The sequence below is a fragment of the Tympanuchus pallidicinctus genome, unplaced genomic scaffold (genome assembly GCF_026119805.1).
Source record: "Tympanuchus pallidicinctus isolate F22 unplaced genomic scaffold, pur_lepc_1.0 scaffold28, whole genome shotgun sequence".
Taxonomy (NCBI): Eukaryota; Metazoa; Chordata; class Aves; order Galliformes; family Phasianidae; genus Tympanuchus; species Tympanuchus pallidicinctus.
The window spans coordinates 4296611-4323188 of NW_026294745.1; the positions used below are offsets into that span (position 1 = coordinate 4296611).

Below are 26578 nucleotides of genomic sequence, written 5' to 3' on the forward strand. Positions count from 1 at the left end.
AACTAGTACCTCTATTAAGAAGAGCAAAATGAGTGTCTGAGAAGACTGCAGAACAGAGCATAGCAGAGAACCAGAGAAACTGAGGCTGAATTCAACCTTTTCCAGCATTAGTCTGAAATGTTAGTTATAGGCTAGAGGAGTCATTCATTTTTTATATAAAGGATACTGCTGACAGTGGCTAGCAAAGAGTTTAAGAACAAGAGGGAAATTACAGTTAAAAGGCCTATTTGTCAGGGTAACAATTTTGATGAATTGTTGTGAACGTTTTTTTCTTTTATGACAGTGCTTCCTCCACTATTATATAACGTTGTTTATGGATCTGAATTTAATTCTTACTTCAGCAGGCATCGTCACTGAAAAGTGGATATCAGAGTCTTAAAAGGATTAGTTCTTCATATACAGCCAATAAAATTGATTTGTGAATTAGGGGTCCCCTTCACAGAAGCAATAAAATTTTCCTTCTGCAAGCAGTGAAATTTCTTTCTTGTAGCTGTCAGTGTAGTCATTCTGCATTGGTATAAGATATCGACAGTGTGCTCAGGGCAATAGCAGGAAAGGGCAGAGATTAAATAAGGGGAAGGGAGCAATCTCAATTGAGCAGAGCTGTTCCAAACCAATTGCAAACACAATAAAACTATGAGGTCCACCTCTGCTCTTGGAAAAACATTGGCAGAAACTTTACTAATAGTGCCACGACTTTATGTGATGTAGGTGAATAAAATACGTCTCAGAGGTGCTGAAACCTGCACCAGCACTTCCATGCAGCTACAATAATTATCCAACTCAGCAGACTTCCTTTTCATCTAAGAACTGATTAGTGCACAGGTCAGGACTGCAGATGGGATGGTACTGTGCTGTGCCAGTTTGGTGATGCTTCCGTTTTGCAATAAATAGCCATGGAAATTGTAAGGAAATCAAATGACACCAGAATAGCTCTTGCTGAGTCCAGCTGCAGACGCTCTTAGTGCAGCATCAGAGTGAGAAACCACCCTAGCAGTCGCATGAATTGACAGACAGGATATCTCAAGGGCTATTCCATATACACCGAATATGAAAATTTAATCAGACTTCAGTTTCTTTTGTGTTTCACAGCAGTTTTCTGTATTATGAAGCAATAACAGGCGCACACATAAAAACACTCTAAAGGAAATAACATTAGGATAAAATAAATCTTTTGTGCTAGTTTTGCTTTGTTCTTAATTGATTAATCCCAGTGCTGAGTGTACACAGATGCAGACACAACAAACTCATAGAACATTATACCATCGGAGTGCAGAAGAGAAACAATATCCAATCTTTAAAAAGTAGGTGCGAAAAACAAGCTGCTGCATTGCTCTTAATTTCAAAAGCCAAGGCATGAGAAGAGCATGCAGGAGAGGTTTAGAGAAAAGGCCATTCTGCTTTCCAACGCATTTAGGGTACAAGGACAAAGAAAGATTTCAGCAAGGTTTATGGAGCCCTGTTTGAACCAGAGTGCAGTATCTGCAGAGCAACACCTGCCTCTGCCCCACTGCCTTGGTTCTTCACATCACCAACTTCTCAGATGGCAGAAAACTCAAATGATGAATGATGGGAGTAAAATTTGTTCTGAATGTTGCACAGTTGAAGCCATGCTGTATTCCTTCTCCAAACACAACATGTATTAGATTGTGCTCTATATCTTAGTGTACTGAAGCTAATCTATCTAAAATATTCATGTAGCAGAGAAAAATGGGAATAAAAGGAAAAAAAGTACGTGCAGTATGATGGATTGAATGTTCCTGCCTTAGTGGTATTCTGACACAGCATTTTACAGTTAATATTTTATTTTTTTGAAGTTCAAAGACAAAATGAAATAAGGATGGGGAGGGGAGGGGTAGGTGGAAGGAAATGAAAGACTGGGAAGAACAGAGCTGACTCCTTTGCTTGGTGAGTAAAGCTCACAAATACCTTGAACTAACAATGCGTACACAGAAATTCAGAGCAGGTAAACAGTTAAGAGAATAAAAACAGGCTTAGAGAGATCTTGATGTGCAGGCAGAAGTAAAACTGTTAGATGGCCTAAAATGAATTTTACCCTCTGCTGCATTTCTAAGTGAATAGTCACGAAACATGCACACATGTGAAAGAAAAATCCCATATATCTGCGTTTTGTTTTCATTTTAGCTGTGTATTTCTGCTGAACTCTGTGCTTAAAAGTGAGTGGAGTTTAATCAATATTTGTGGGTTTTTGTATTGTTTTTTTTTTTTTGTTGTTGTTGTTGTTTAAATATTCAAGGCATTTGTGATGTTAAAAATTCTTGAAAATCCAAACAGTAGGATTGGTTTTAAGAACACTGACATTGAGAACCTAACTCTTGTATCCCAGACCACAATGAATGAAGCTGGTAATGCTAAAACTAAAAAAGAGATAATGAAAACTTCTTTCTAGTAATAAAGCAGCTAGGGAAAATCATATTCTAAATTGCAAGTTTTGTAAAAATGGAGAGTGTGAGAATGAAAGAGGAACAAAAGGTGATCTGTAATGAAGAGCTTTTTACAAATGTAGCTGTGCTGGGCATACTGATCACCTGCTGGGTTACAGGGGACTCTACACCATCACAGAGCCTGAAGGAAGCTCCCCCATCCTCTGTGTGCTCATGCATTCTCCCCCTTCTGTCTGCTCTGAGTTCTGGGAAGATGCATTTTCCTAAGGACTCGAGGGCTGTGTAGGATTACACAGATCTTTCTGCACAGCATTTATGGCAAAAGTTGGTCTGCTGGCAGCTCCTTGGTTGAGCATGTGCCTTCTGCAGCTGAGGTGATGAATTTAAATCTTAACAGAGAAAAAGAAAGCATCCTTGATTCATGAAAACAAGCCTCTATCACTTAGTTGCTTTAAGATGGTATCTTTTAAAATGCATATTGTAATTAAATAAGAGAATTCAGGCTTTATTGTATTTTTTCATTGTTCTGGCTAAACAGACTCTGCAGAATTAAATTAAATTGTGCAGAAACAGTCATGGCCAAGGACATTGAGATACTTATCAATACAGGGAAAAAACAGATTTCTGATTCTTCCCTGTCCCAGATTTCCCTATAAAACTGAAGCCTATGCAGTAATTCAGCACAGATTTTAATAAAGGATATAATGAAGTGTGTGCTCAGGTCACTGAAATGAACAAGATGTCTTGGATCTAAGCATTTAATTAAAAGATTTCTTCATTGAATTGAAACAATCTCATTTGTCTTATGTTTGTTACAAGTGATTGCTTTTATGCAGTTCTGTGCACTTTTATCCCAAACCCCTACTTTAGCTTGTACGAGGAGCTAAATGGCACAAATACAACATTAATCTCTCTGAAACAACTTTCTATTCTGTGTAGGTTTCCTGATAAATAAAAATCTGCCAATTTCTGAGCGTATGTGAGTTTGGACAGTCTTTTAGATTCTCCATTTCTGTACTCCCTTTACTGCTCCTTCACCTCTATCTCTAATTGTACCATAGACTAAATTCAAAAAATACTTTAAACACATATTTAAGTGTAAGAATGTGCTTAGATCCTATGGGCTACAACAGGAGCTAAGTACCTGCTCACACGCACTGTGGTAAACAGAGATTACATCTATCTGCCTTGCAAGCAGGGACTGTTTCCTTCCCTGTGCTTTCTGTTTTGTGCCACCAACATTGTACTCAGTTGCTGCAGAGGAAGAGTTTGTCCTTTGATAGCTATCACTGAAAATGTGATGCCTGGGTGTACAAAGGTTCTTTGCACATCTGTTCATCCTTGACAGGCAGAATAGCACCAGGCTGTCTACTTAGTAGTGTTTTGACAGCAAACATGTTTTGCCCTGTGGGATCCATAAGGAACTTTGAGAGCTTGCAGAGTGGACAGACATCACAAATGCTTTTGGGCTGCTCAGTGCTGCGAATGAGGTGTATGGCATTCACTGGGAAAAACGGAGAGAGAACTTAATAACAACTCTGTTGTGAGTCACTTGGCCCTGCTCTATCTCATACCTGCCTTTACTGGCTCAATTGATGCAAACAGTAACCAAGGTGTTTACTGTCTTAATCTAAAAGCAGATGGAAACTGAGAACAGAAAGACTGTTGCATTAAAGTGGATGGACCACCAACCACAGATTCCTACTATAAAAGACAAGCAAAGTGATTCTTCTCTGAATACACACTCCCTTCTTTTTGCATACAAAAGATGAGGGACTTTCTGCACCAGCAGCTGCACCTGAACTACTGAACAATCCTGAACCATTTAACAATTCACAGCAGAACCGTCTTCTGTGAATGTATTGGATGTATTGGACTTCTGTAAGGTCCTCTAGCAAGGACTCCATAGCATAACACCACTGTCTTCTCCTTTTTCTGTGAATACACTAGAACATTCTATCGGGATATCACTGCAGTACTCCTGCAGTCAGTATTATAGAGTATAATGCTTTAGTGCAATTCATTAGCACCAAGGTGATGCTCTGAAGGCTTCATAAGGAGAAGACACTTGTGTAGGATAAGCACTAATTTAGTGAACTAGATTTCATTAGTTGAGCCTGACCTTGGAAGTTGGTGAGTAGTATTCTGTTTTAGAGAGAGATATTTGCAACGTTTATGTGAAAGCAGAAAACAAATGCAAGAACCAAATTATATAGAATTTGATCCTCAGAATTCAGCTGCTGCAGAAAGCTTTCTGTGATCATACAGTTCTCTGGAATACTACAGTTTCTTCAACATCTTTTAATCTTCCACCATAATGAACATCCCAGGCACAGCTCATTAAGGCGAAACTAAAAATCCCTCTCATTTTCTCAATGTTATATTTTCAGCTGTCACACCATCTTTTACTGAAAATCTGCCAAATACTCCGAGCTAAGCAGAGTGAACATGTATCAGGAGACACCTCCAAGAAACACAAGTTATTTCAGAATTTGGCATATATTTCTCTGAATCAACTCTGACAAAGCAGAGAGGAAGCAGAATAATACTGCGGTGTTAAAGGATTTGCATTTGGCAGAGGTAGATAGTGTTTCATTCCATTTGTGGTGATTAAAAATCCCAAGTCACTTTCCAGAAGAGCAATACCAAGTTGTCTTGCTAGTAAGCAAATGTACTTTGGATATGCTACATAATGGTTTTATTCTTTTCCACGTGATACTGCCCTTGTTCTCAGTTTTGGCCCTCTGCATTTGACCCTTACACTTACTGTTCCTCACTGAAGCGACGATACGTTACTGAAAACTGAAGGTACAACTACAGTAGTTATAGGAGAATCTCTTCATCCCTTCCCTGGCACCCTCAGTCACTGACTCTCTCAATCTATATTTATCCCATGTGATATCAAGCTTCTGTTATCCCCATTCTTATAGATGAGCAGTGAGTAACTAAGAGACCAGCCCACTGAAGGAATGTTATGGCAAAGGCAGTTACAGACACACTGTCTTCTACCAAGAAATAATTGATAAATTCCCTGGTGTGTGGCCTGAAATTTTACCTATCTCATCATGTTTTCCTTCGCTATTTTCTCTTTCAGACTTACAGCTAAAGCTGTTGCAGTTCTCTTACCAATCCTGGGAAGCTCATGGATCTTTGGGATTCTGGCGGTCAATGCCCACACCCTAATATTTCAGTATATGTTTGCTGTTTTCAATTCACTACAAGTAAGTACCTTCTTGGAAACGTTGTGGCTACTGAACTGCTGTTGAGAAGCAAGAAATGGATCATTAGTAATGTTTTCACATGCTTTCATTTATTGGATTTTTCTCTATTCCTTCCTGTGTCTTTTAAGTTGCTGTGCTGACCACACAGTGCTGGCAATTGTTTAATCTCTGTATGAAGAGAACTTTCATCTCATTCCTTAGTGCTTCCAGTAGCAATAGCTAAACAAATTAGAGAGTGAGCTACAGAAACAGATAACTCCTCCAGCACTAGGTATCACGTGCAGGATTCTTAAAGGCCAAGGCAAGATTCTTCTTGTAAATTTATTAGAACAAAATTTCTGCGTCAGTTTGAGGCTTCGTTACCAAGAACTGAAAACAAACAGAAGTTGCTGGGAACAGTGCAGCGTAAGGAGAAAAAGGAATCTGTATCTGCATGAAAGCAGCTGCAGAAAGCAGCACGTGACTTCTTAAGACACTGATCTGGAAAAAGAGGTCTGCTTGGGAAAGAATGCAAGCGTTGCCTAGCTTTAAACACAGCTTCCAGTAGAGGTATAAATCTATAGGTGAGTTCTTTCCCAAATAATGATTACAAAGGAAAAGAAAATGTTAACTTTTATAAATCCTTTGCTACCTCAGGAACAAATACTGCACTGCTATGGTCACGGAAAGATGGCAACACAGTGCTCTTGAAAGACTGATTAGAAAAGACTAAATTTTCATCAAAAAGAAAACAAACTCTATAAAAGAACATTGGGGAAATTCTCTGAAGTATTTCCCTCAGCCTCTGCATTTTCAGGCACAGTCAAATTGTTCTCATGTAGCTCACCACAAGAATGCTGGCTTATTTTCTACTAGATGTTTTCCTGCAGAACCCCAAAGTTTAGGAGGCAGCGTTTGACATGAACAGATCTAGGCAAGCTGCACAGGAACCTAATGTTGCATTTTTCTCCAGTTTAACGTTGGACAAAATTTATCCCAGTTTTCAGTGTTTATGGTTACACAGTGCTGTGAGAAATACTTACAGTATGTCGCTCTTCACAGCCATTCTTTACCCTTGACCCTTTTCTCTGTTTTCAGGGGTTTTTCATGTTCCTGTTTCATTGTCTTCTGAATTCAGAGGTACGTTACAAAATGGCGTTAGCAAATTTGGTATGACTGCTGTTACTGATTTGCAGCATTTTGACCCGTGTTTGGCATTTATTTTACTTAACACAGAAAAGTTTCCAAGGGATACGTGAAGGCATCTTAAGATTAAAGAAATGACACATTCCTGGGGGCTGCAGGGGCTGAGCAGGGCACAGGCTGTACTCTGAGGGATGGGATCACATTGGTGGCAGCAGGACTCACTCTGGCAATCCCTGCTTGGGGGCCTCTGGCTTTGTTACATCTGCAGTTCCAGAAGGGAAAATAAGCATTAATCTCAGCAAAACATACTTTAGGAGACTGCTCATGCAGTTCTTAATGGGAAACTAAACAGTGTAGAACATATTCCAGGTATTTTTCTTGGCTAGGAGCTGAGGTTTTCACAATGGACCAAGAGGCATCTTTTCACACAAAGGCTGTCTCGAAGCAGCTGGGACAAAGCCAAGGCAGGGCTGAGGGCAGAGACATCCCTGCTTGGCCCACAGCTCACTGCATCCTCTCTTCCAACAGCAGACAAAGAAAATCCTCAGCAATATGCATTACTGATAATGAAAATTTCTTACAAAAAGCACCTCCTAGGGAATACTTCCACAGCTTTGATTCTTCCACAGTTACTCCATCTGGACGTTATGGAATAGCTCTGCCCTGTAGCTTGTTTACTTCCCATGCATCAAAAGCGCTCCAGCTCTTCCAAGGAGATGTTTCAGTAAGCAATGATAGCTTATTAATATTGACCAACATTTTCAGTCTTAGAGCACTGATGTGATTTTTTCTACAGTCAGTTCATAGAGACAAGACTGACTGTAAAATTCTTTATCTTTATTGGAATCAACTAAAGTTAAGCAGGCAGGCTAAAGGTAAGGAGATAAAATACTTCTCTATCCTATTTTGCCCCACACTTAAAAGCCTTCTTCCTTCTGTCAAGCATCACTTCTTGTATCAAATATAATGTTTGAATCATGGCCACGAGAAATGAAATTCAGTAACGTTTCAGGGTTTGAATACTCAAAAAATTATTCACGTACAGGTAATGTGAACAAGCACTTTTGGAGAGCAGGTCCTATTGGCTTTGCTGTATGCTATGTATCTCTAAAATACTTCAGCTGAACTGTGAGAATGCTTTCCTTCTTACCGCAGAAGTAAAACTCAGACACTGTAAAGCAAAGCCTGCAGATATTTCCATGCAGCAGGGTAAAAGATAAAGCTCTGTTCCCTGTGCTCAAGGACAAGAAATGCACAGGCAGCACAGAGAAGGGCAGGCAGGCAGCTGGCCTATATCTTCAAGGTGTCTGGGTACCATTAGGGCTGAAAGATCACCGGGGAGAGCCTGCCCAAAGGTGCTCCTTCATACAAGGACTGCAAATACAAAGCATTTTTTCTTTCAAAGAAGATGAATAGTAATAGCTTGGACATCTAGGAGGCTGGGATAACCCAGATAGCATGAAAATACTGCCAGAGAAATGAGACATAATGAGGTTATAAAATGTTTTGTATTTAATCTGTGAGTACTTGGAAAATAAATAATTAAAGTATAAACAAAAATGTAGGAGCAGACTGCTGTTTTTAGTACATAATGTAGTTGTTAGTGACATTAATGTGAGGGAAGGTTAATGGGGATGTATTTGTAGGCAGCACTTGAGAAAATAAACACAACTTTTTCCAAAATAAGTCTTCTGTCTTGTACCACTTTTTCCTCCCAAAGGTCAGAGCTGCTTTTAAGCACAAAACCAAGGTGTGGTCCCTCACCAGTAGCTCAACTCGCAACATCAATGTAAAACCCTTCAATTCTGACATTGTGAGTATTTGTCCTTTTTGTTCTATTGTACGTGCAAGGTTTCTACATCACATTCTGGTGAAAGAACAGGGCACTAAAGGGTGTGTGGATACCTAACTTAACACACAGTGAAGAGAGGTGGAATCAGCAAGTATTATGTTGCAGCTCCAGTACGTATTTTGAAAGCCAAGGACACAATTCTACTTCCTGGTAAACCATCAGATGAATGTAAGCAGGCATTACCAACTGGAGTATGGTTCAATGAGACCATCTGCATCACTTGTAATGAACTCCACATTACGTAGTCGAGCAGCATTTTGGCAATGTATCTGTCTTATGACTATGCCTTTTTGATAGGGCACTTTTACTTTTAAGTCTGAGAAACAAACTCTTAAATAAATCAATGCATGCGTATGCTTTTCCAGCTTTGCTTAGATTGCCTTGAGGCTAAATATATTTGTTTTTATAAAGAGCCAGACTTCTGAAATGACAGGTATTATTAAGTGATCACTGCCAATCACCTTAGATTCTGGCAATAACTTAAAAACCCTTTATGGAATATGCTTTCAAGATTCTGTGACAACGTTGTAATGTAAACAGATCCTTTCAAGCTTTTATTTCATCAGACAAGAGTGCTATAGCAAAATAAATAAATCTACTTTCGATGCTGTTTTTTCTAGATGAGCGGGAACAGGCCGGGCACAACCCCCACAAAGCTGAACACCTGGGACAAAAGCACCAATTCAGCCAACCGCATTGATTTATCAGCAGTCTGACAGCAGTGCCAGCTTCTCAGTGAAAATCAAGCCATACATTCAGGACCTCTGACACAATGTCCACCAGTATTTTCTCACTGTCAATACCAGTAGAAAACTGCTTGTTTAATCACTGACTATTAGATTGGAAATTGCCATACTGTTTTCTTGACTAAATAGCCCTATTCTGTTTGTCTACCACATTCTACCACTTGCCTATTAGCGTTATTGGTCAAAGTAAATAGCACAAATATACACTGGATGGTTTTGTCAGCATCGATGAAAACGCTAGGCGTGCAAGAAGGGTTCACTGCCATCTGAATCTTTCCACATCCCAGAACAGAGGAAAGTCAGCATACCTTGGGAAAGATGGATTTTTAAGCTCTAAAATGAAATGTTTCCCATTGTGACATTGTAATGGGGCTCTTCTGGTCTTGCTGTGCACACTTTGTTTACACTTATTACCTTACACAATCCAGTTATTGAAGCGAAGCTTATTCAAAATACAGTGTGGTGGTTAATTTAAATGCTACAAAGACACCGAGATTTGAGGGAGAAGCAAATCCAGGCTACTCTGCTCCCAGATGAGGGTGTGGAATTAGCAAAGCTGAGCAGCACCTATGTCCCTACACACATAAACAGCACATGCAACGTGTAACACTTCTATACACGAACCTATTAGTATTTTAGCTATTGCTGTTTACAACGTATCTATAGAAGGCAGAAAAGGCTACGGTTGTCCTATAGCAGTCCACCACCGCCTGTCGCTGATTTGTGTCTGCTGACACACTGCAATACAAAGTATCTGTATTGCTTTGTCTGAAGCTTTGGATGCAATCTACAACTGTCCATCAAATGCGTTTTGCAAATGCATTAATTGTACCTTTTGGAAATCAAAGCCTGGCGCTGTGACTTATGCTTCTCCTTTTACCTGTCAGATTGGGACACTGAACTGCAACCACAAAATTGTTACACAATGGTATACTGTGAAGACAGCAAATAAGTCTGTATATTGTTACCTACAGGCAACTTTTAAACAGATCTCCACTGAGTGTTCTGTGGTCTTAAACTCTGCTCAACACCTAATAACTTCTGCTTTAGTACTGCTATGAAGTGTCTTAAAGGGGAAAAAACAATGCATTTTTCCTTTAGACTAGTGTTCTGTATGTCCACCAAAGTGACCTTTGGAGTACATGGGCCGCAATGGGCTGCAATTCTGTGCCAATGATGCAACCTTCCAGCTGGGGTACAGCTGGCTATAAGCCCCAGAGGTGGTCAGAGTCCCTAAACACATGTAATACTGGTCTAGGATTTACTCAGCAGCCAGAATCTGAAAAGTAGTTTTCAGTGATGATGCGACTCCAACACAGAGTGGCTGTGCCAGGTCTCCTTGTCCCGATGTCTCTGTAAGACAACGGGCTTCCAATCCACTGCAGAAGGAGGACATCTGGTCCCAGTGAATCTAGCAAGATATCTGCCCGTGATTTCAAAGAGAAAAGATACCTGCACTGTGATTTGCAGGGCAGAAATTGTTTATTGCTCAGTAAAGTTGTGGAAAAAAAAAATAAACCAATTGAACTTCAGGAACAGGAAGCATTCATCAGTTAGGACTGAATTTAGTGAAAAGTTTAATCCAAAAGCAGTGAAGTTGAAATTTTAGAAAGCATTGGCACATTTCATTTGTTATTGATCCAAAACAAGTTTTCTCCATGCTTCCTGCCTGCACTAAGAGAAAATGAACTATTTCAGTTCTCTTCAAGCTTTTCCATCCCCTCTGCTTCCTCTGCATCCTTACCAAGGCTTGGTATGGTCACCAAACTGAAAGCCCACAGTCACCCATGTCTGTCTGTGCCTACAAGTTTAAAGTCTACAGAAATTGTCTTGGTTTCTGCAGACCTGAGCTGAATTTCAGAGCAGAATGTGACACACTGCATATCCACACGTGCATAAAATTATAGGCTTCTAATCTTGTGTTGCCAGTTGGTAAATAAACCCAAGTTGTTGACAGCTAAAGAGGGTCAGTAAAAGCTAAATGTCTAAATGGCTTTCAGCATTTGTGTATAGCTTTTTCTTAGTTTTTTTACAAGTTGGACTGTCTTTCAGCTGTACAAACATACTGACTCTTCTTGGTCTGAGAATGTTCTTCTGTTCGTTTGTTTGGTTTGCCCCAAAAGATACAGTAGGAGGAACCCTCAGAATGTATGGAGAAGACTGTAACTGTACTGTGATAGCAGAGTTCAAAGTGTCTATTTTGTGTGCAGACAACCTATTTAAGCATATTTTTTGATACTGGAGCATGCGTGTTGTTTTTTTGTCTGTTTGTTTTAACACTGTGATCATGGGTATCGATTTAAACCCTCCTTCATAACTCCATTCATTGTAGTGTAACATAAGAAGGACATATCAAAGCTTTTTTTTTTTTTTTAAATCTTATTTTTGAAGACTTATTCTTTCTACGCAGTTTTCATTGAATGCATTTCCTCCCGTGCTGGCTGTATATTGGCCACCCATGTCGCTGCCCAAGATCCAACTGAAAACAACACATGAGATACAAATGGCAACACCAAATGACAGTGATACAAGGAGCTAAATCTGGGTTTCACCCAGGTATGTACCAGATTTTAGATCTGTTTATCAAAAAGAACACGCAGGTGTTCTCGGTTTTGTACCACAAAATGTGCTACAGATGTGTCAGATATTAAGGGAGCTTTACTATCCCACATCTACTGAGATCCACTGAGGATAACCTGTGTCCCATGCTTTAATGTTTGAACATGACTTGTGATGAAGCAGCATATCTTGTCTATGTCACATGAGGTTAGGAGTTAGAACATGGTATTTATGTTCGTTTGGGGCTGGGGTTTCTTACGTGTTTGATAGACTGATGAAAAAAAATCCACAAAAACTGTTTTCCATAGCCATCTAAAGCTGTTCTTTTTGTTTGATTCAATGTATTTGTTGTTAGTGAATGCAGCAAATGTACTGAATGCGAAATGTACATATGAATCTTTAAACAATCTCTTTCTGTCCTCAGTCTTTGAAGCCTGGAAATCTCGCAGTTATTTATGGGCATGTATACTGTGGCTTTTGCAATATTTTTTTTCAGGACAGCATCATTTTGTCAATGGTATGAAATCTTAATTGAATGAGATGTGAGTTTTAAAATATGTAATGTAGTAGGAATGACTTTGCCAGTAAGTAGGAAAACAATTTAGTTTTGTTGTGTTGTTTTTTTTTCTCAGATAAATAAGAAATCTTAATTTCCTAAAATAATTTTGTATTTGTTCAAATTTATTCTTTTGACATGGATATAAACAGTATAAAAATCCCTACGAGTGCTAATGTTACGCTCAAACAAGTGGATCTCAACTCATCTGAAAGTCCTACGATGTGAATCACATGTTCTACCATGGCACAGCTATGACACACAGGTGGTATTTCTGCATTACAGTTGATACCTATGTGATACACCAAGCTCAGGCGTACTCTCCCCGTTAAGGAAGATTTCTGAAGCCTCTGATGCTTATTATCTCTTCTTTTGTCATTGTTCTGCTCATACCCCACTGCATGACCTTCAGCAAGTGGCTTTTCCTGACTGTGTGTTTATTCCATCAGGGAGATGAAAATAATTATTGTGTCCTCTTTGTTAAGTGCTTTGTAACTCACAGTTGACAAGCAGAGCACTTATTCCGCCGGTCACATCAAAACTAACACCTCCTATGTATTCCCATGGAAATGACAACATATTCTAAGAACACAATAACACTACTTGACTATTAGCAAGTTCTCAGCTACTATTTTTAATACAGTCACCACCACTGGCTGTGCATTTTCACCAGCGATGCACAAGAGTTTGCACACTGTGTTTGTAAATATCTGTGCCAGTGGAGGTGATCCACTGTGCCTCAGTGTTTCACCACCAACCACCTCACTGTGCTCACATCCGCTGTTTGGTATCCATAAACGTTCAGCAGGCATCAGTGAATGTTAATGGCTGCAGTTCTTTCACGTGGAGGAATTCAATTCCACACCTTTGCTCCATACACACTCCCGTTCAGTCAGAGTGCTCCTCTGCTGCCATCTACACAGCAGCAGCATGTAATGGAATATCAGTGGGAGGGCTCTGCTGCCATCCCACCAGCATTCACCTCAGATGTTGTGGGCCAGCATAACAAAATAGAGGGCATTACTTTCAGAGCAACCCTGCTCTCAAGGTTAAAGCCAGTTCTATTGAAATAAATAGGCTGCCAGCTGCCTCTGTGCTGCACAGCTGTGTAGATGTGGTGGGGTGTTGATGGAAAGTTAGATGGGAGGGGAATTTTGTGGTGTTGAATAACAAGATCAACTGTATCCAGAAAAACTATAGATTGGAATGCAGATGGGAAATGTGTTTCATCACCTTTCAATACCCCTTACAAAGAAACCTCACTTCCTTTGTAAACATCCAAGACATGTAGCAAGAAATGCAGAAAGGAACATTCTCTATGAAATAGAGATATACACTTTTTTCTTTTTACATTTATCACTTGTGTCAGAATAGTAAATTAGATAATTTTAGCACTGGTTTACATAATGTTTGCCTTTAAAAATATTTTCATTATATCTATGTTATGCTTGGATGACTCAGTGCAGCCTGTGCCATGGTTAGTTACTGCTATAATTGCCCTTGTTCACACAATTTTCTTTCTCAATAATCCCATATGTTCCTGGAATTCAGAGACCATATTTCATCTTGTCAAGGATGATTACAACACTAAATGTAACACTGACACCAGTGTATTCACCTGGTGCTGACACATGACAGAAACACTGACTCATAAGGGTGGCTTTTAGGCACTATTCAGTGCATCTTTAGGAAACAGTCCTTGACCAGCTGCTGATTTGCTGAGGACAATTGCCTCAGAGCAGTTTCAGGCCAGCTAGCTTACTTATGACACAGGCAACAAAGCTTTCTCTTTCCACATTGTTTCCAGTGGTTAAAGCAGGTTGTGTTGGGCGCTGCATGTGTCTCTTCAAGCAGCCTCCAAGTTAAGCATTTCCTTATTTATTACAAACAAGGAATAATGGACAAAACAACTCAAGCAAAAACTAAAAGAAAAACAACCCAACTTTGAGGCACAAGAATCAATTCTGTCAATCTCTGTCATTACACAAGGTTTGTTTTAGCCAGTGCTCTCTAATACTCTGGATGAAAATACACAACAAAACCAAAGCAAATTTTTACCTTACCAGTGTCTCAAGGTAAGCAGCAAAGAAGAAATACCACTTGGAAAATTTCGGCCTTATATTGTAGCATTTAGGCAAAATAAGTCACATTATGTTGATGACAGAATGCTATCTGATGGCTTTTTTTGTTTCAGATCCTGCACAGGTCAACTGAATGTGAGCACATCTTCTCACTCAGCCTCTCATGCAGCACTGATTTGTCATATTTTACTGCCCTCAAAAGGAAAAAAAAATAGTGGAAAGGAGATGGGTGGAAATGGGCATGTGTTTGTAGAGGGAAAAGGGCACAGCTTAGTTCTCACACTGTGCCCTGGCTCTTTCACACTCTGTTGGTGGGAGCACAGGAGGCTTAGGGACCCAGGCATGTGGGCTTAGCACCCATGGCTATTTGTGCAGACACCTTTCTGCTGCAGTAGCAAAGTCCATAACTGTTAAAAAAAAATATCTGTGGACTATATTTCAGAATTGGTAAATTTAGTACTGCGTATTAGCATTAAACACACACTAAAATCTCACATGAGTAGCCAGCCCCATGATGGAGGGGCATTCTGGAATTTAATCTGTCTTTCCTACAACGCTGTCCTTCCAGCTCATGTTCATGGTGTGAACATTCAAAAAAAAGAGAGAAACCAAGAGAAGGATGCAATTTGTTCTTACAAAAATGACCTTAATTAAAACAAAAAATAAAATTCTCTTTTCTTTACAGCTTATGTCATCTTCAGGAGAGTCTCTTCCCCAGTTAAAAACACAGATTGCCCCACAGTGGTTAGGAGTCTGCACTGCTTGCATTTTGAGAGAGAGAGCACAGCATTCCTCAGCACAGCACAGCTGCAAAGCCAGGCTATGTCACATTTGTTCACCTCCTATCTGACACAGTGTACTTGTTGCCTCTTTCCACAGGGCTGTCAAGGAACTTCCTCTCTCAGACCCACTAAAGAAAATGAATAATCACAGGAAAAGTCATGTCAGTGCATTTGTCACAGACAAAAAGCCACACCAGTGATGCAATGCAGCTTTTTCTTCTTTTCCAGTAGGGGAACAGGAATCACCCATAGTCTCACAAATCCAGATTTCTACTTTCTGTTCCAGTGTAGCTGGTAAAAACGTGTGAAAGCAGTGCTCTGCTTGTCTGAAGTGTCTCCAGTGTACAAAGCACTTCTGTCAAAATCAGTTATTATTTACACCTACTGAATTGCCTGCCTCAGACACTCAATACAAGATACATTTGTTCTGCAAAATAAAATAACACACTGTGCTCTGCCATGTTAAGAGCAGAGTTTATCTGGATCAGAGTAGCCACCTAGGAAGATTTCAGTGCATGGCAAAGGGTAAGTGTGCCAGGACTTCAAGAAAGTCACTTTGGTGGTAATTTACATTTGAATCCAAGGTGGCTGAAATCAAAGGAACTTCTGAAACCAAACTTATTTCACAGTCTGCTGCAGTACAAGCCCTGCAGAAGGTGCAGGCACTGCAAACCTAGGCACTGACGGCTCTGTGCTCAGGCTCAGGCTTGGGTGACAGCCATACAAGTGTCCTACAGCAGATCCTGCAAAAGCTGGGGGACCACCTCAGGTACCTCAGGGAAAACACAAGAGAACACCTTTAGCTCCCTGCAAACACAGAGGTCTGGCTTATAGACTGAAGGAAGGCTCCTCTCGCTGCCATCCTCTTCCTCGAGCCACCTGAATCCCTCTGCAGATCTGCTGCACAGTCTAGTGAATGATTATCTTCCTCCCATAACTTTTACATTATCCATAAGGCATGATGACAAGCAGCAAAGCATTTTGTTGAACAACATTTAACAACATGTTCTCCTTACGAAATGTTCGGTCCTGTGAACAGCTAATGGTTCTTTCTGCAAGAAAAATGCAGTCCCTCCTGCAGTACAATAATTTAACTCACTTAGAAAGAAACATCAGATAATCTTCTTCCTACATATCAAAGCTCTTCATTTAATAGAGCAATTTTTCAGGTAACAGCCTCAGTAATGTCACTATGAGAAAAGTTAATTGGGAAGTTCAGACCAGCTTAACTCCAGTTTCCTCCTATTTACTATAATTTGTGAAACATTGTACCCCCCAATTTGGGCAAGTAAGAGTTTAGAAAATCATATTAAGGAAAAAAATAAAAGGAAAATAAACAGAAAATTGCTATGCTGATTGAGTAATGCAGAGCGCAGTCTGTTTAGGCCAAGGGTCACAGATGTCAACTCACTTTGTCTTATGGAAGTGATTTGCACTGTACACATACGTACTGCATGCACACACCTTCCAACTCTCCCTTGTTGCCAGCATGGGAGAGTTTAGCCAAAAATATCTGATTTCAGTCCATGCAGAACTGGTGGGATGCAGCAATGTGCCAATGTGCAAGTGTTCCTGCTGAGGACACTGGCCATGGGGAGGCCAGAAGCAGCAATATTTCCTGTTCTGTTTAGTAAGGCAATCCCATAAATCACAGCAGTGGTCACCTGCTGCCAAGGCCAAAACCACTGCTATTCCTTCAGCTTATTCTTACCAGAAATAATAAAATTCTCACACACAGCATTTTGCTAAAGCAACACAATGTATTGTCTGTAAAGTCGAGCCCTACCTGCTTCTGTCTCAATCAATGCAAGTGCTCACTCAACCACTCTGTTGCTGTTTCAGCAGCTATTTTATTTCTGTCTCAGTCTAACAGAGATCTCCTCCTTGCTGCTGTCTTTAGATGACTCAAAAAGTTTCCAAAAAAACTGTAAACTGGGTCACGTTGTGCCAATAAGGTTGTAATCCATGTTAAAATCCCCTTGTTTAAGCAACCTTCAGGGGCGAGTGCCACCAAAGACCTAACAGTTTGACAGATGCTTGAGAGCCAGGAAACTCTGTAGAAGGAGAAGCTGAGAGGTGTGTTGTGTTTGATGTTCCTCTTAGCTGCATCAGTTACTGTGCTAAATCTGTGTGGTGCCTCTGCAGAGCACGGGGGCGGGATCAGAACTCCAGCCCCTGGTTTTGACTGCACAAACAGACAGCAATCCAGTTTGAATCAGTTTGAAACCTGAACTTCTAATCTAACCATTATCTGAAAACACGTCTTTTATTCCTCGTTGTATTTTGAGCTTGAATTGTATTTCTAGTTTGTTACATTTTAAACTGAACACATTTAACACTCCCAAATTCCAGATATCTCAACTATTTGACAACTAAGATTCTTTGTGAAGTACATCACGTTACTAGGCACCTCCTGTAATGCTTTAAGAACTTCACTGACCTATTTATTTGGTCACTTGTGTAGTCATTCCCAAAACCATTCTGATTTTATCCACTGACATGAAGCCAGCACAGATGTCATAAATCATACTTATGATTTATTTCCAACATGGTCTATGGACGCTGCTGCTTGTTGCAGTGTTAATACTGGGGCTGGCACAAAGCAGAGGATATGCTACGACCACTTACACCTTCTGCTTTTTTTTGCTTTTTTTTCTTTCTTTTTATGGCAGACGGTGGATTTTATACAATAAAATAAATCACAACTCAAACTGTATTTGTCTAGGACATGTGAGGCAGCTGGTGTCTGTTTATGATAATCAAATACGTTCACAAGTCTAGTTTCCTTCTTCATTTTTCTTGCTACTTACTTCCCTTCCCATAAATATCTCTTCAGTTTATTTAACTCCTCAGGCATTTCTTACTTGCTCTTGCCAGCACTTACATCAGATACTCTAAATGTTCATTTCTGCAGTGTCTACCTTCTGCTTCCTTCCTTTAAGATTTGCATCTGCCACGGCTGTGCCTGGCTGGGGAGACTGATGTTATGTGAAATTTGAGGCTATCTGTAAACCCAGGTGGTAAAAGGTTTATTGGTAAACACTCGTTTGCAGGGATGCATACCTGGCTGAGAACTCTCTGAAAGCCCTCTTCATGAGCCTCTGAGATGGGGATATAGCTGAGGGTCAGCCTCCTGCTGATTCCTCTACAGCCACAGCTAACCCTGCAGCCCTGAGAGGGCTTTGGTTCAGCTCCTTACCTCCCCACCTCTGCTTCCTGCTTGGGGTTGGTTTCAGCACCAAGAGAAGGCAGGAGCCATTCTGCTCTCACGCAGCCTGCTGGGCTGGCCCCACATTTTGGTCAGCAGTCACTGGCTGAACACAGCCTGATGTTGCTTTGATGTGTTGAATTTTGCTTAAGCTGGATTCTGGAGTTCTGAAGATCCCAGTTTCTATGGAAGATATCTTTTCCCACTCAGATAGATGGGGGACACAAGCTGATCTGAATTTATTAGAATTTGTTCCAAGACAGTTCTCTAAAAATAATTCATACTGCAAAAAGTATACTTTGCACCAGAAGTTTCTGAAGCCTTTTAAGAGCAGCAGCAAAGAAAGTGGCATGTAAGGGGATATGGAAAGGAAGGCTGAATGGAGTCCTACAATGAAGGCTGTATTCTTTATCACTGAGAATGCAGCAGAGTGCCGTGGGGATGGGGCCTTGTTTGGGCCCTGTTTTACACCCCTGATTTGAGGCAGGCTGTGCTTGGATGCTTCCTGAGGTCATCTGCAGCCTGATTTCAATCTGTATTTGATAGTCTGCAAGGGCACTGTGAGGAAAGGATTTATTTGAAGGAGAAAATAATTGATTTTGACCTGAGATTCATGACATCTGGGTTTACCTTGCCTCAGATACGCAAGCTGTAATTTGCTGTATTTTCATCCCGGTCACAGAATGTGCTCAGACATCAGCAGGGCCACAGGGGCTGCTCCCAGTCCTGCACTGCTCCAGCAGCAGGTCAGTGGTCTCCATGGCAATCCAAACTGGTACAGCTCTTAAAACTGATCTTATTAACAGTTTTGTTGGTTTTCAAGAGAAATAAAGAGCTTACTTACTGATGGTCCAAAGCTCCTCTCACATAAGCTACATGAAAAGAATCTTCTAATTAGTGACTTGGCCCAGGCCAACTACCACTGGCTGCACTCATTTGTCTCCTGCTTCTGCCAGAGACTCCAGCCTCTCTGGTCTCACATTAGTTCTCTGAGCCAGCAGAAAATGACCAGTTTTTGCCACTAACAGCAGTCAGGTGTGGATCAGGCCTTGACTCATGCTAGTTCCACTGAAAAAACTTGGTAAAGAAGGGAAAGACAGCACGTAAAAACGTATCAGCTAGGAATGAAAAGGCCTTTGTTTCTGCTTTTTTAAAAACGGAAACAAGCAAAAAAAATCAGAATAAAAGAAAAATGAAGAAAATTTTCTCCACAATCCAACAGTCATTACATTATTCAGCGTTATTGGAAAAAAGACGTTCTGGCTTCTGATCCAAATTACAGATAAGAGTTGGCAACAAAGCAAATAGAATAAGAAATGCTCTTTTATGCAGGGAAGGTGGGAGAAAATACACACCTCGTTATCTTGCTCAGAGCAGCCCAGTTCTCTGACAGAAAAGGCGATGTTTACACTCAACCTTATGAGGAAAAGTGATAAAAGAGAGAAAGGGGAGGCAAAAAGTGTGTGAGAAAGAAAATAACATATTTTTCCTTCATTTCTAACTGGAAGGCCAAGCCCAAGGAATCTGTGATTCTGCACTCAGCACATTTTCACTGGAAGCACACAACTAAGCACAGATTCACTGGATGAGCTGAGGAGGCTGCAGTCCTCTTCCAACTCCTGCTACCTGGTGAAGCATGCGTCCTTCAGATCCTGCAGTGCTGATACAAGCTCATGCTATCCAGCACTGCCATCCAGACCAGAGCTAAGCAAAGTGCTCAGTATTAGATACGTGCACAAACATTACGCCAGTATTTATGTCTGAATTTTAGAATAGTATTCTAATAAATTCCAGCCATAGTGCAGTAGAAATTTCCCTTACACCCTACCACATTTGTTACTGATAACATCCTTTTCCGTGCAGTGAAGAAGAAGAATTAAGAACTTACATCCAGCTGAACACAAATGAGTCACACACATCCCTGTCAGGAACTGCTCCAGAAGTGATTTGTGACTACCTTCTCTCTGCCTCTCATTCAGGTAGAGATCATTAGAAAATTTTTAATCAAGAATGAGTAATGAACTTGACAGAAGCTGGCCTGACAAATGAGGGAATCACCGGATGCTGAATTTTTCAAGTTAGACTTTATATTTTTTTATGAAGTTAATACAATCCTATTTATCCATTTCAGCTAAACTCTTGTTTCCAAGTACATCAAGCTGTAAGTCAAATGAAAGCCTGCTTCTCTTTGGAGATCTCTGTAGGCACATGGGTAAGCATCAATATGTATATGCACATTTAAACATACAGATCTGAAAGTCTGAGGCATTTTGTGCCTAACACCAGAATTGTGTATCTGCAGCCTTGCTGCAAATTGCAAATCTTGACTTGAAAGCTGTCAGTACCTAAACATTTGTCGTTTTTTCACAGAAATGAGTCTTGGCACAATCAACAACCAACTAGAAACAACGTTAACTAGTACACCATGGCAATGCAAACTGAACAGTGTTTGTACCAGAATCAATACCAAATGAACACACCTCCTGAGAGAGGATACCTGTTTCCTAGACTTCCTTATAACTTTGCATGAGAGACAAGCAATGCTGCTGTTTTGCTTCTGAAGGTAGAAGGGCTGTTCTGGTGCATCAGTGGCATGGAGGCTGCCCCTGTCATGTCTGCTTTGAACTGTCAGAACGAATCTACCTTAGGTATCTTAAGGATTGGATTGGGCATGCATGATAGCCATCACTGGCACCTCTTACAGTGACTTAGATAAGGGCACACGCCAAGGAAGACCCACTCCTCTGCAGCTTTCATATTGGTCGTTTCCTGAGTAGAAAGGGAAGGTGGCCCAAACTGTCCTGAATGTCAGTAAAACTTCTTAGGTGCCAAAGGCTTTTCAGAAGAGCCAGGCAGAGCTTTTATTAAGCACATTTCACATTAAGTGGGAATATGGACATAAACTTAATAATGGGCATTTATCCCAAAGGTGAAAAGCCAGTATCTTATCTGAAAATTGACTCTGTTACACATCACAGAACAGGCACACATACAATAAAGGGATAAAAATCTAACAGCGCCTATGTATTTCAGTGTTACAAGGACCTAAGCATGTTCAGTATTCTTATAGCACCCATCTCACCATGTTTAGCCAGAAGCACTCTCCATCTACGTTTGTGTTCTCATTAGGAAGTTTACTGGTCAATTAAGTATTCAGGAAAGAGCCTCTGAAATGTGAGCACAGAATAATTTGGCTGCTGTGAAATTGTGGTTAGCATAGCCTCCCACTCCATTTGTTTTCAGGAAACTGGAATGTAAAAAGAAACAGGTCATGTTTGCTTCCGCCTCATTTCTGCATTAGCAGCATGCGCCTGGTGTAATCATTTAAGACTGTCACAGAATGTGAACTTAATTCTTTTATGATAGAAGAACAAGACAGCCTTTTTAGGGATGATACTGAACATTTTGTAGTCAATTAGAATGCTACAGTGGAATAACAGAAGCTGCTCCATCACAGCTCAGTTTTAATAGTCAGAGAAATGGGAGAAGGATCCAATGCTACTCTTGTAGAGCATCTCAGACTAATTATTTTTGTAGGAGCATTTATACAAAATTGGTATCAGATACAGAGGAATGATACTGACCACATTTAGAGAATGTGAAATCTACTGTGGTTTTTCCTTTGTGGTACTTAATCTTTCTGTATGTCTGACTGCATGGAAACTACAGCATTACAACCATGCTGAGGTTATTGTATCTCCTTTGAGGAATACACCACAGTCTAAAATATATGCATGCTCTGTCTCCAAAAAATCCTCCTAAAGCCTGTCTAGAATTCTTATCTTGAATTTGCATTAGTCTTAATTTCCCTGCAAGGCTTCCAGTTCAACAGAGGAAGGTGAAGCACAAAAAAGCAGGCTGCCATGAAGACTGTCTCATACAGGATGAGAAATTTTGTGATACAAACGTTTTGTTTAGAGAAAGGCTAATGACGTTTTAGAACAAATATCTGCCACTACCATTATTCAAAGATAGAGAAAAAATATTAGTAATATGTTACAAGTAGTACAAATAACTAAACACCATCCCATTTCAGTTAGTGACTCCATCAGTTTGAAGCCAGATGCAGTTAGGGTGTGGAAAGACTTACCACTACTTCAATAGGATTTATGTCATGTGTTTCTCTTATTCTGGAACTGGGTGAACCATTGACATTCATTAATTACTTCATAGTAACCACCATTCTTCAGAGTGTTTGCTAAAGCTCTGTAACAAACGTTCATCCTTTGCCATTCACATGACGTTTTTGTTGCATGAGTCAAGCAGTTTCTGCTCGACTAAGAAATGACTAATAGCAAAAACAGGGAGTACTTAAAAAAAGGAAAATTATAATAGAATATAAATGGAAACCATTTAATCACTCATTGGACTGTAAAAATGCAAAAAAGTAGGAAAAGGTGCAGCAACGTTACTTCTGGTAACAATTCAGAGCAAAGTGCCCACAAGCTGTCATGGCAGCTTCTCATATTTACGTCAAACATTTGAACGTTCGTGGGAAACAAACACACAGATCCACTGCAACCAGGGTGAATCCACTGCTGAATGCAAATAAATAATGTGATCAGCTTTTGTTCTCATTCTTCACCCCAGAATACACTTTTGGCTCTCTAGCCACCAGCAAGAAGTTCAGAGCTGTCATTATTAAGATATCATTTTATAGCATGTGCAATTTAAAAAAAAAAAAAAGCATTTATAGGAAATGCAATTTCCAAATGGAAATATAAGAAGAGAAAGAAAAATATTTGTGGAAGGCAAGCACACAGGCTGTATATTTGGATTATTTCCATTCCATACATGAAAAGAATTTCTTTCTGTATCTCAATATTGTGTTTTCATATCTCCTGGTGTGAATCTTATTCTGGCTCTGTGTCACAGTGATCCATCTGCTCTCTAATGAATACATTAGGGACATTCCCAGGCAATGAGGTGAAAAAAAGAATCCTTTGCAGCAAGGTATATTCTGTGAAGTGTATCTTCTTCCTTACACTGTATTCCATCATGAAGAAAATTCCATTTTAATTCGGGGGTAAGCTGGAGAAAAACACCCTGGTCCTATAATCCAAGCAGGATGCTATGAAACAGATGTGCTGGAGACTTGTCCAATCCAGGACATTTTGAAGCATAAGGCAAGAGCTTACTCTATGCATGTAATCCACCTAGTACTCCAGATCTAGATTCCTGCTTAGTGCCTTGAAGTTCTATTGTAGCACAATAGTAAAGACAACTGTAATAGTAATATCATAGCAATTACAAAAGGATAATAAGAATTTATATCTAGAAATAGTACCGTTATTTCTAGTTCATCCACAGCCTGATAGATCCCTTAATTTCCCCTAAAATCACCACTGTAGCTCAAGTAGAACGCTGAAGAATGAGCCATGAGAACAGCACTGGCTAACATATGAGTCAAACTTGTGAGTCTCATCCACACATCAGTCTTGTAAAATGCAGTCTGGTCTGGTGGGTGTGGAACCCAGAAAATCCCCATTCCTCAGTGTCACACACTTTTTTTGCTATCCAGGAATGAACCCTTCCTTTCACCCTGCCCCTACCACTTAGGAACAGCTAAGCCAGTACTGGCTGCCTGTTCATCTGCATGGTGAACCTTGGCGCAGCCTGGAACATGCTGCCAAGTACCAGGGAACTGCAAAAGACTTCTTCTTTGGTCACAACTGGCAGCCAGTGGTTTGCCTTTCCCTCCCTGACAACTTAAGGATCTTCCCTCTGACAACACTATGGCTATGCCACAGTGTAGAGCAAATCAAAAGATCTACAAAGGATAAAGTGTCTGCATTAACTTGCTTAGATTAATTTGGTTCCTAATTTCCCAACAGACTTCAAGTAATAAGTGATTTTCAGTTAAGTTTTTGATAACAGCTAAACTCCCAATGTTTTATTGAAAGGAAACAGAATTGTTGACAGCTCACATTACTTGCAAATGCTGCATCTATTTACCCATTCAGACTGGATTTCAATTTGCATAAAACTTCAGGGCCATTGTCAGCATTTTAAAAACTGACTAAAGCAGTGGGAATGTGACAAATACACCCTTATCCAAACACTGACAAATCCAGAAGACTAGAACAAACCCTATGCAATCAGTGGACACTGATGAAATCATACTCAGCTTCAAATCAAGATTGTCATTCTCAGATTTGGATAGTTGGCTACGATTTACATCTCCAATAGTGAGATGGCTCAGTCATGCATGGAGTGACACCAGAGTTGTTCCCCTTCTTCCAGGGATTCCAAAAGGCCTGGGATGCAGTGCTACAGTTGCAGCACTGATCCTCCAGCTTGTTCAACCACCCCCTGCTTTTTATTTCAGTTCTAAATAAAGGAAGAAGGGAAAGAGCTGCAACCCAAGTGTACTAAACTGCAGTCCAGAATTGAAAAGTCAAGCAAATGTCCCTCCCAGATCTATAAAAGCCTTTAGAATAAAAGCAGAACACTACGAACAGCCAAACATTAACAGAACAGTCTAAAATCCATTTATTACTGGGGCAAAGAGCAGCCAGCTGCCACGCTTCTGACACTGTGGCTGGAGACCCTTCTCTCAGGTAGGCATGAGCAATCAAGGCTATTATCAGCAACACGCTGTGCTGGAGTACTGGCTGGCGTTGACTCTTTTAACTGCTAAAGCAGGGCAGCTAGGGCTGGAGTAGAGTGTGCAGGATACAGCTTTATCTGCTCACAGCCACTGCAAGCTGCTCAGCGTTTTACCTACAAAGAGCATTAAGGGCTAGTCTCTTCGTGCCTTTGATACCAGACATGAATAGGTGCCATTATCAGGCAGTGGCACTGGACTTCTCTGGAGGGCAGGAGCTGTCACGTAGCCCAAGGCAGAGCATGGCTTCTTTGGCCTGATTATTTATATAGGTACTTTCCTGCAGTTATGCACACCTTTCAGGATGCACAAGCAGAGAATCACTCCTGATTTAGAAGGATAAAAGGCACTGGAACGCTATCTCTATGTACTAATTAGCCCCTATTCAATAAGCAGCATGGATACTTTTGCGATTTTTGCTTAAACTGAATTAAAGCCTAACCTGTGTAGGCAGTTCAGGATATACTGCTGAGTACTTACTTAGCTGTATCTTTAGGCAGCCAGTCCAATTTTTTTTCATGCCATTGCACTAAGCATCCCAACGTCTAAAGGGTTTGAACAGCTAAATCCCACTTTCATAAGTGACTAGGCAGCTGGAAGCCAAGGAGTAAAAGGCATTGAATGGGACTTAAAGTTGAAATCGCATGGGCACAGACATGAAAACCTACTTAACTCCTGAAATGCAAATGGATACCTAGAAAAACGTTCAGAAAGCAACTGTAGTCTAACTTCTGCTTTCAAAAGATGTATTTGAAGTTGCAGCCATGTGGCTTTGGCCCCCTGACACTTAAATGATATGACTTAGATTCCTAAATCAGCCAGAATCTTTCAGAAATCTTTCTTATTTCTTTCCTGCAAAAAGGAATTTATAACAATACAGAGGGGTAGGGGAGGTTCTAAGGTAGCAGCAATCTTTGAATGCACTATGTTTTCACATTGTTGCACACAGCTATAGGTAGGCTGCTACAAACAGATTTTGCTGCAGTTGGATTTTTGCGTTTGAATTTTAACCTTTAAAACAGTAACAGTCAAAATATTTTCATTATTCTCTTTGTATCCTTGAAAAGGGTGAGAAATCTCATCCAAGTCGAAGTCCATTGACCTGTGTAACCAAAACCTACAACAACTAACTTCTCAGATAAAACTAATAAACTAAGAGCAGCTCATTAGAACCCTGACTATTGCAAAAACAGGCACCAGGGGGACAGATTTACTGAGGTGAGGGAAATCTCCATTGCAGCTGCATTTTCATAGTCTCTTTGGCCAGGATAAGCTGACAGTTATCAGAACCCAAGACAAAGATGTATGATATTTAGAAATGGCATCTAAGTCATTATTCCAGAGAATGAGCAGAGGAAGTGTGTCATCAATCCAGGATTCCTAGGCCTACCTAATTGCTTTCAGTAAATCAGTAATTATTTATGTAGCTTCTTTAC

The 26578-nt window shown here is 40.3% G+C and overlaps 2 protein-coding genes across 6 annotated transcripts in view; one reads left to right on the forward strand and one right to left on the reverse strand.

The window, feature by feature from the left end:
* The window catches only part of ADGRD1 (adhesion G protein-coupled receptor D1), a 123767-nt gene extending 113965 nt beyond the window's left edge, over positions 1 to 9802 (forward strand). For all 5 annotated transcript variants that reach the window (XM_052691408.1, XM_052691404.1, XM_052691407.1 and 2 more), the window contains 4 exons: positions 5500 to 5626; positions 6704 to 6745; positions 8472 to 8564; positions 9224 to 9802. In XM_052691408.1, the coding sequence (XP_052547368.1) occupies positions 5500 to 5626; positions 6704 to 6745; positions 8472 to 8564; positions 9224 to 9319 (358 nt within the window). In that variant the 3' untranslated portion in view covers positions 9320 to 9802. The remainder of the gene's footprint in view (positions 1 to 5499; positions 5627 to 6703; positions 6746 to 8471; positions 8565 to 9223) is intronic.
* The window catches only part of RIMBP2 (RIMS binding protein 2), a 403010-nt gene that overhangs the window by 266339 nt on the left and 110093 nt on the right, over positions 1 to 26578 (reverse strand). The window lies entirely within an intron of this gene.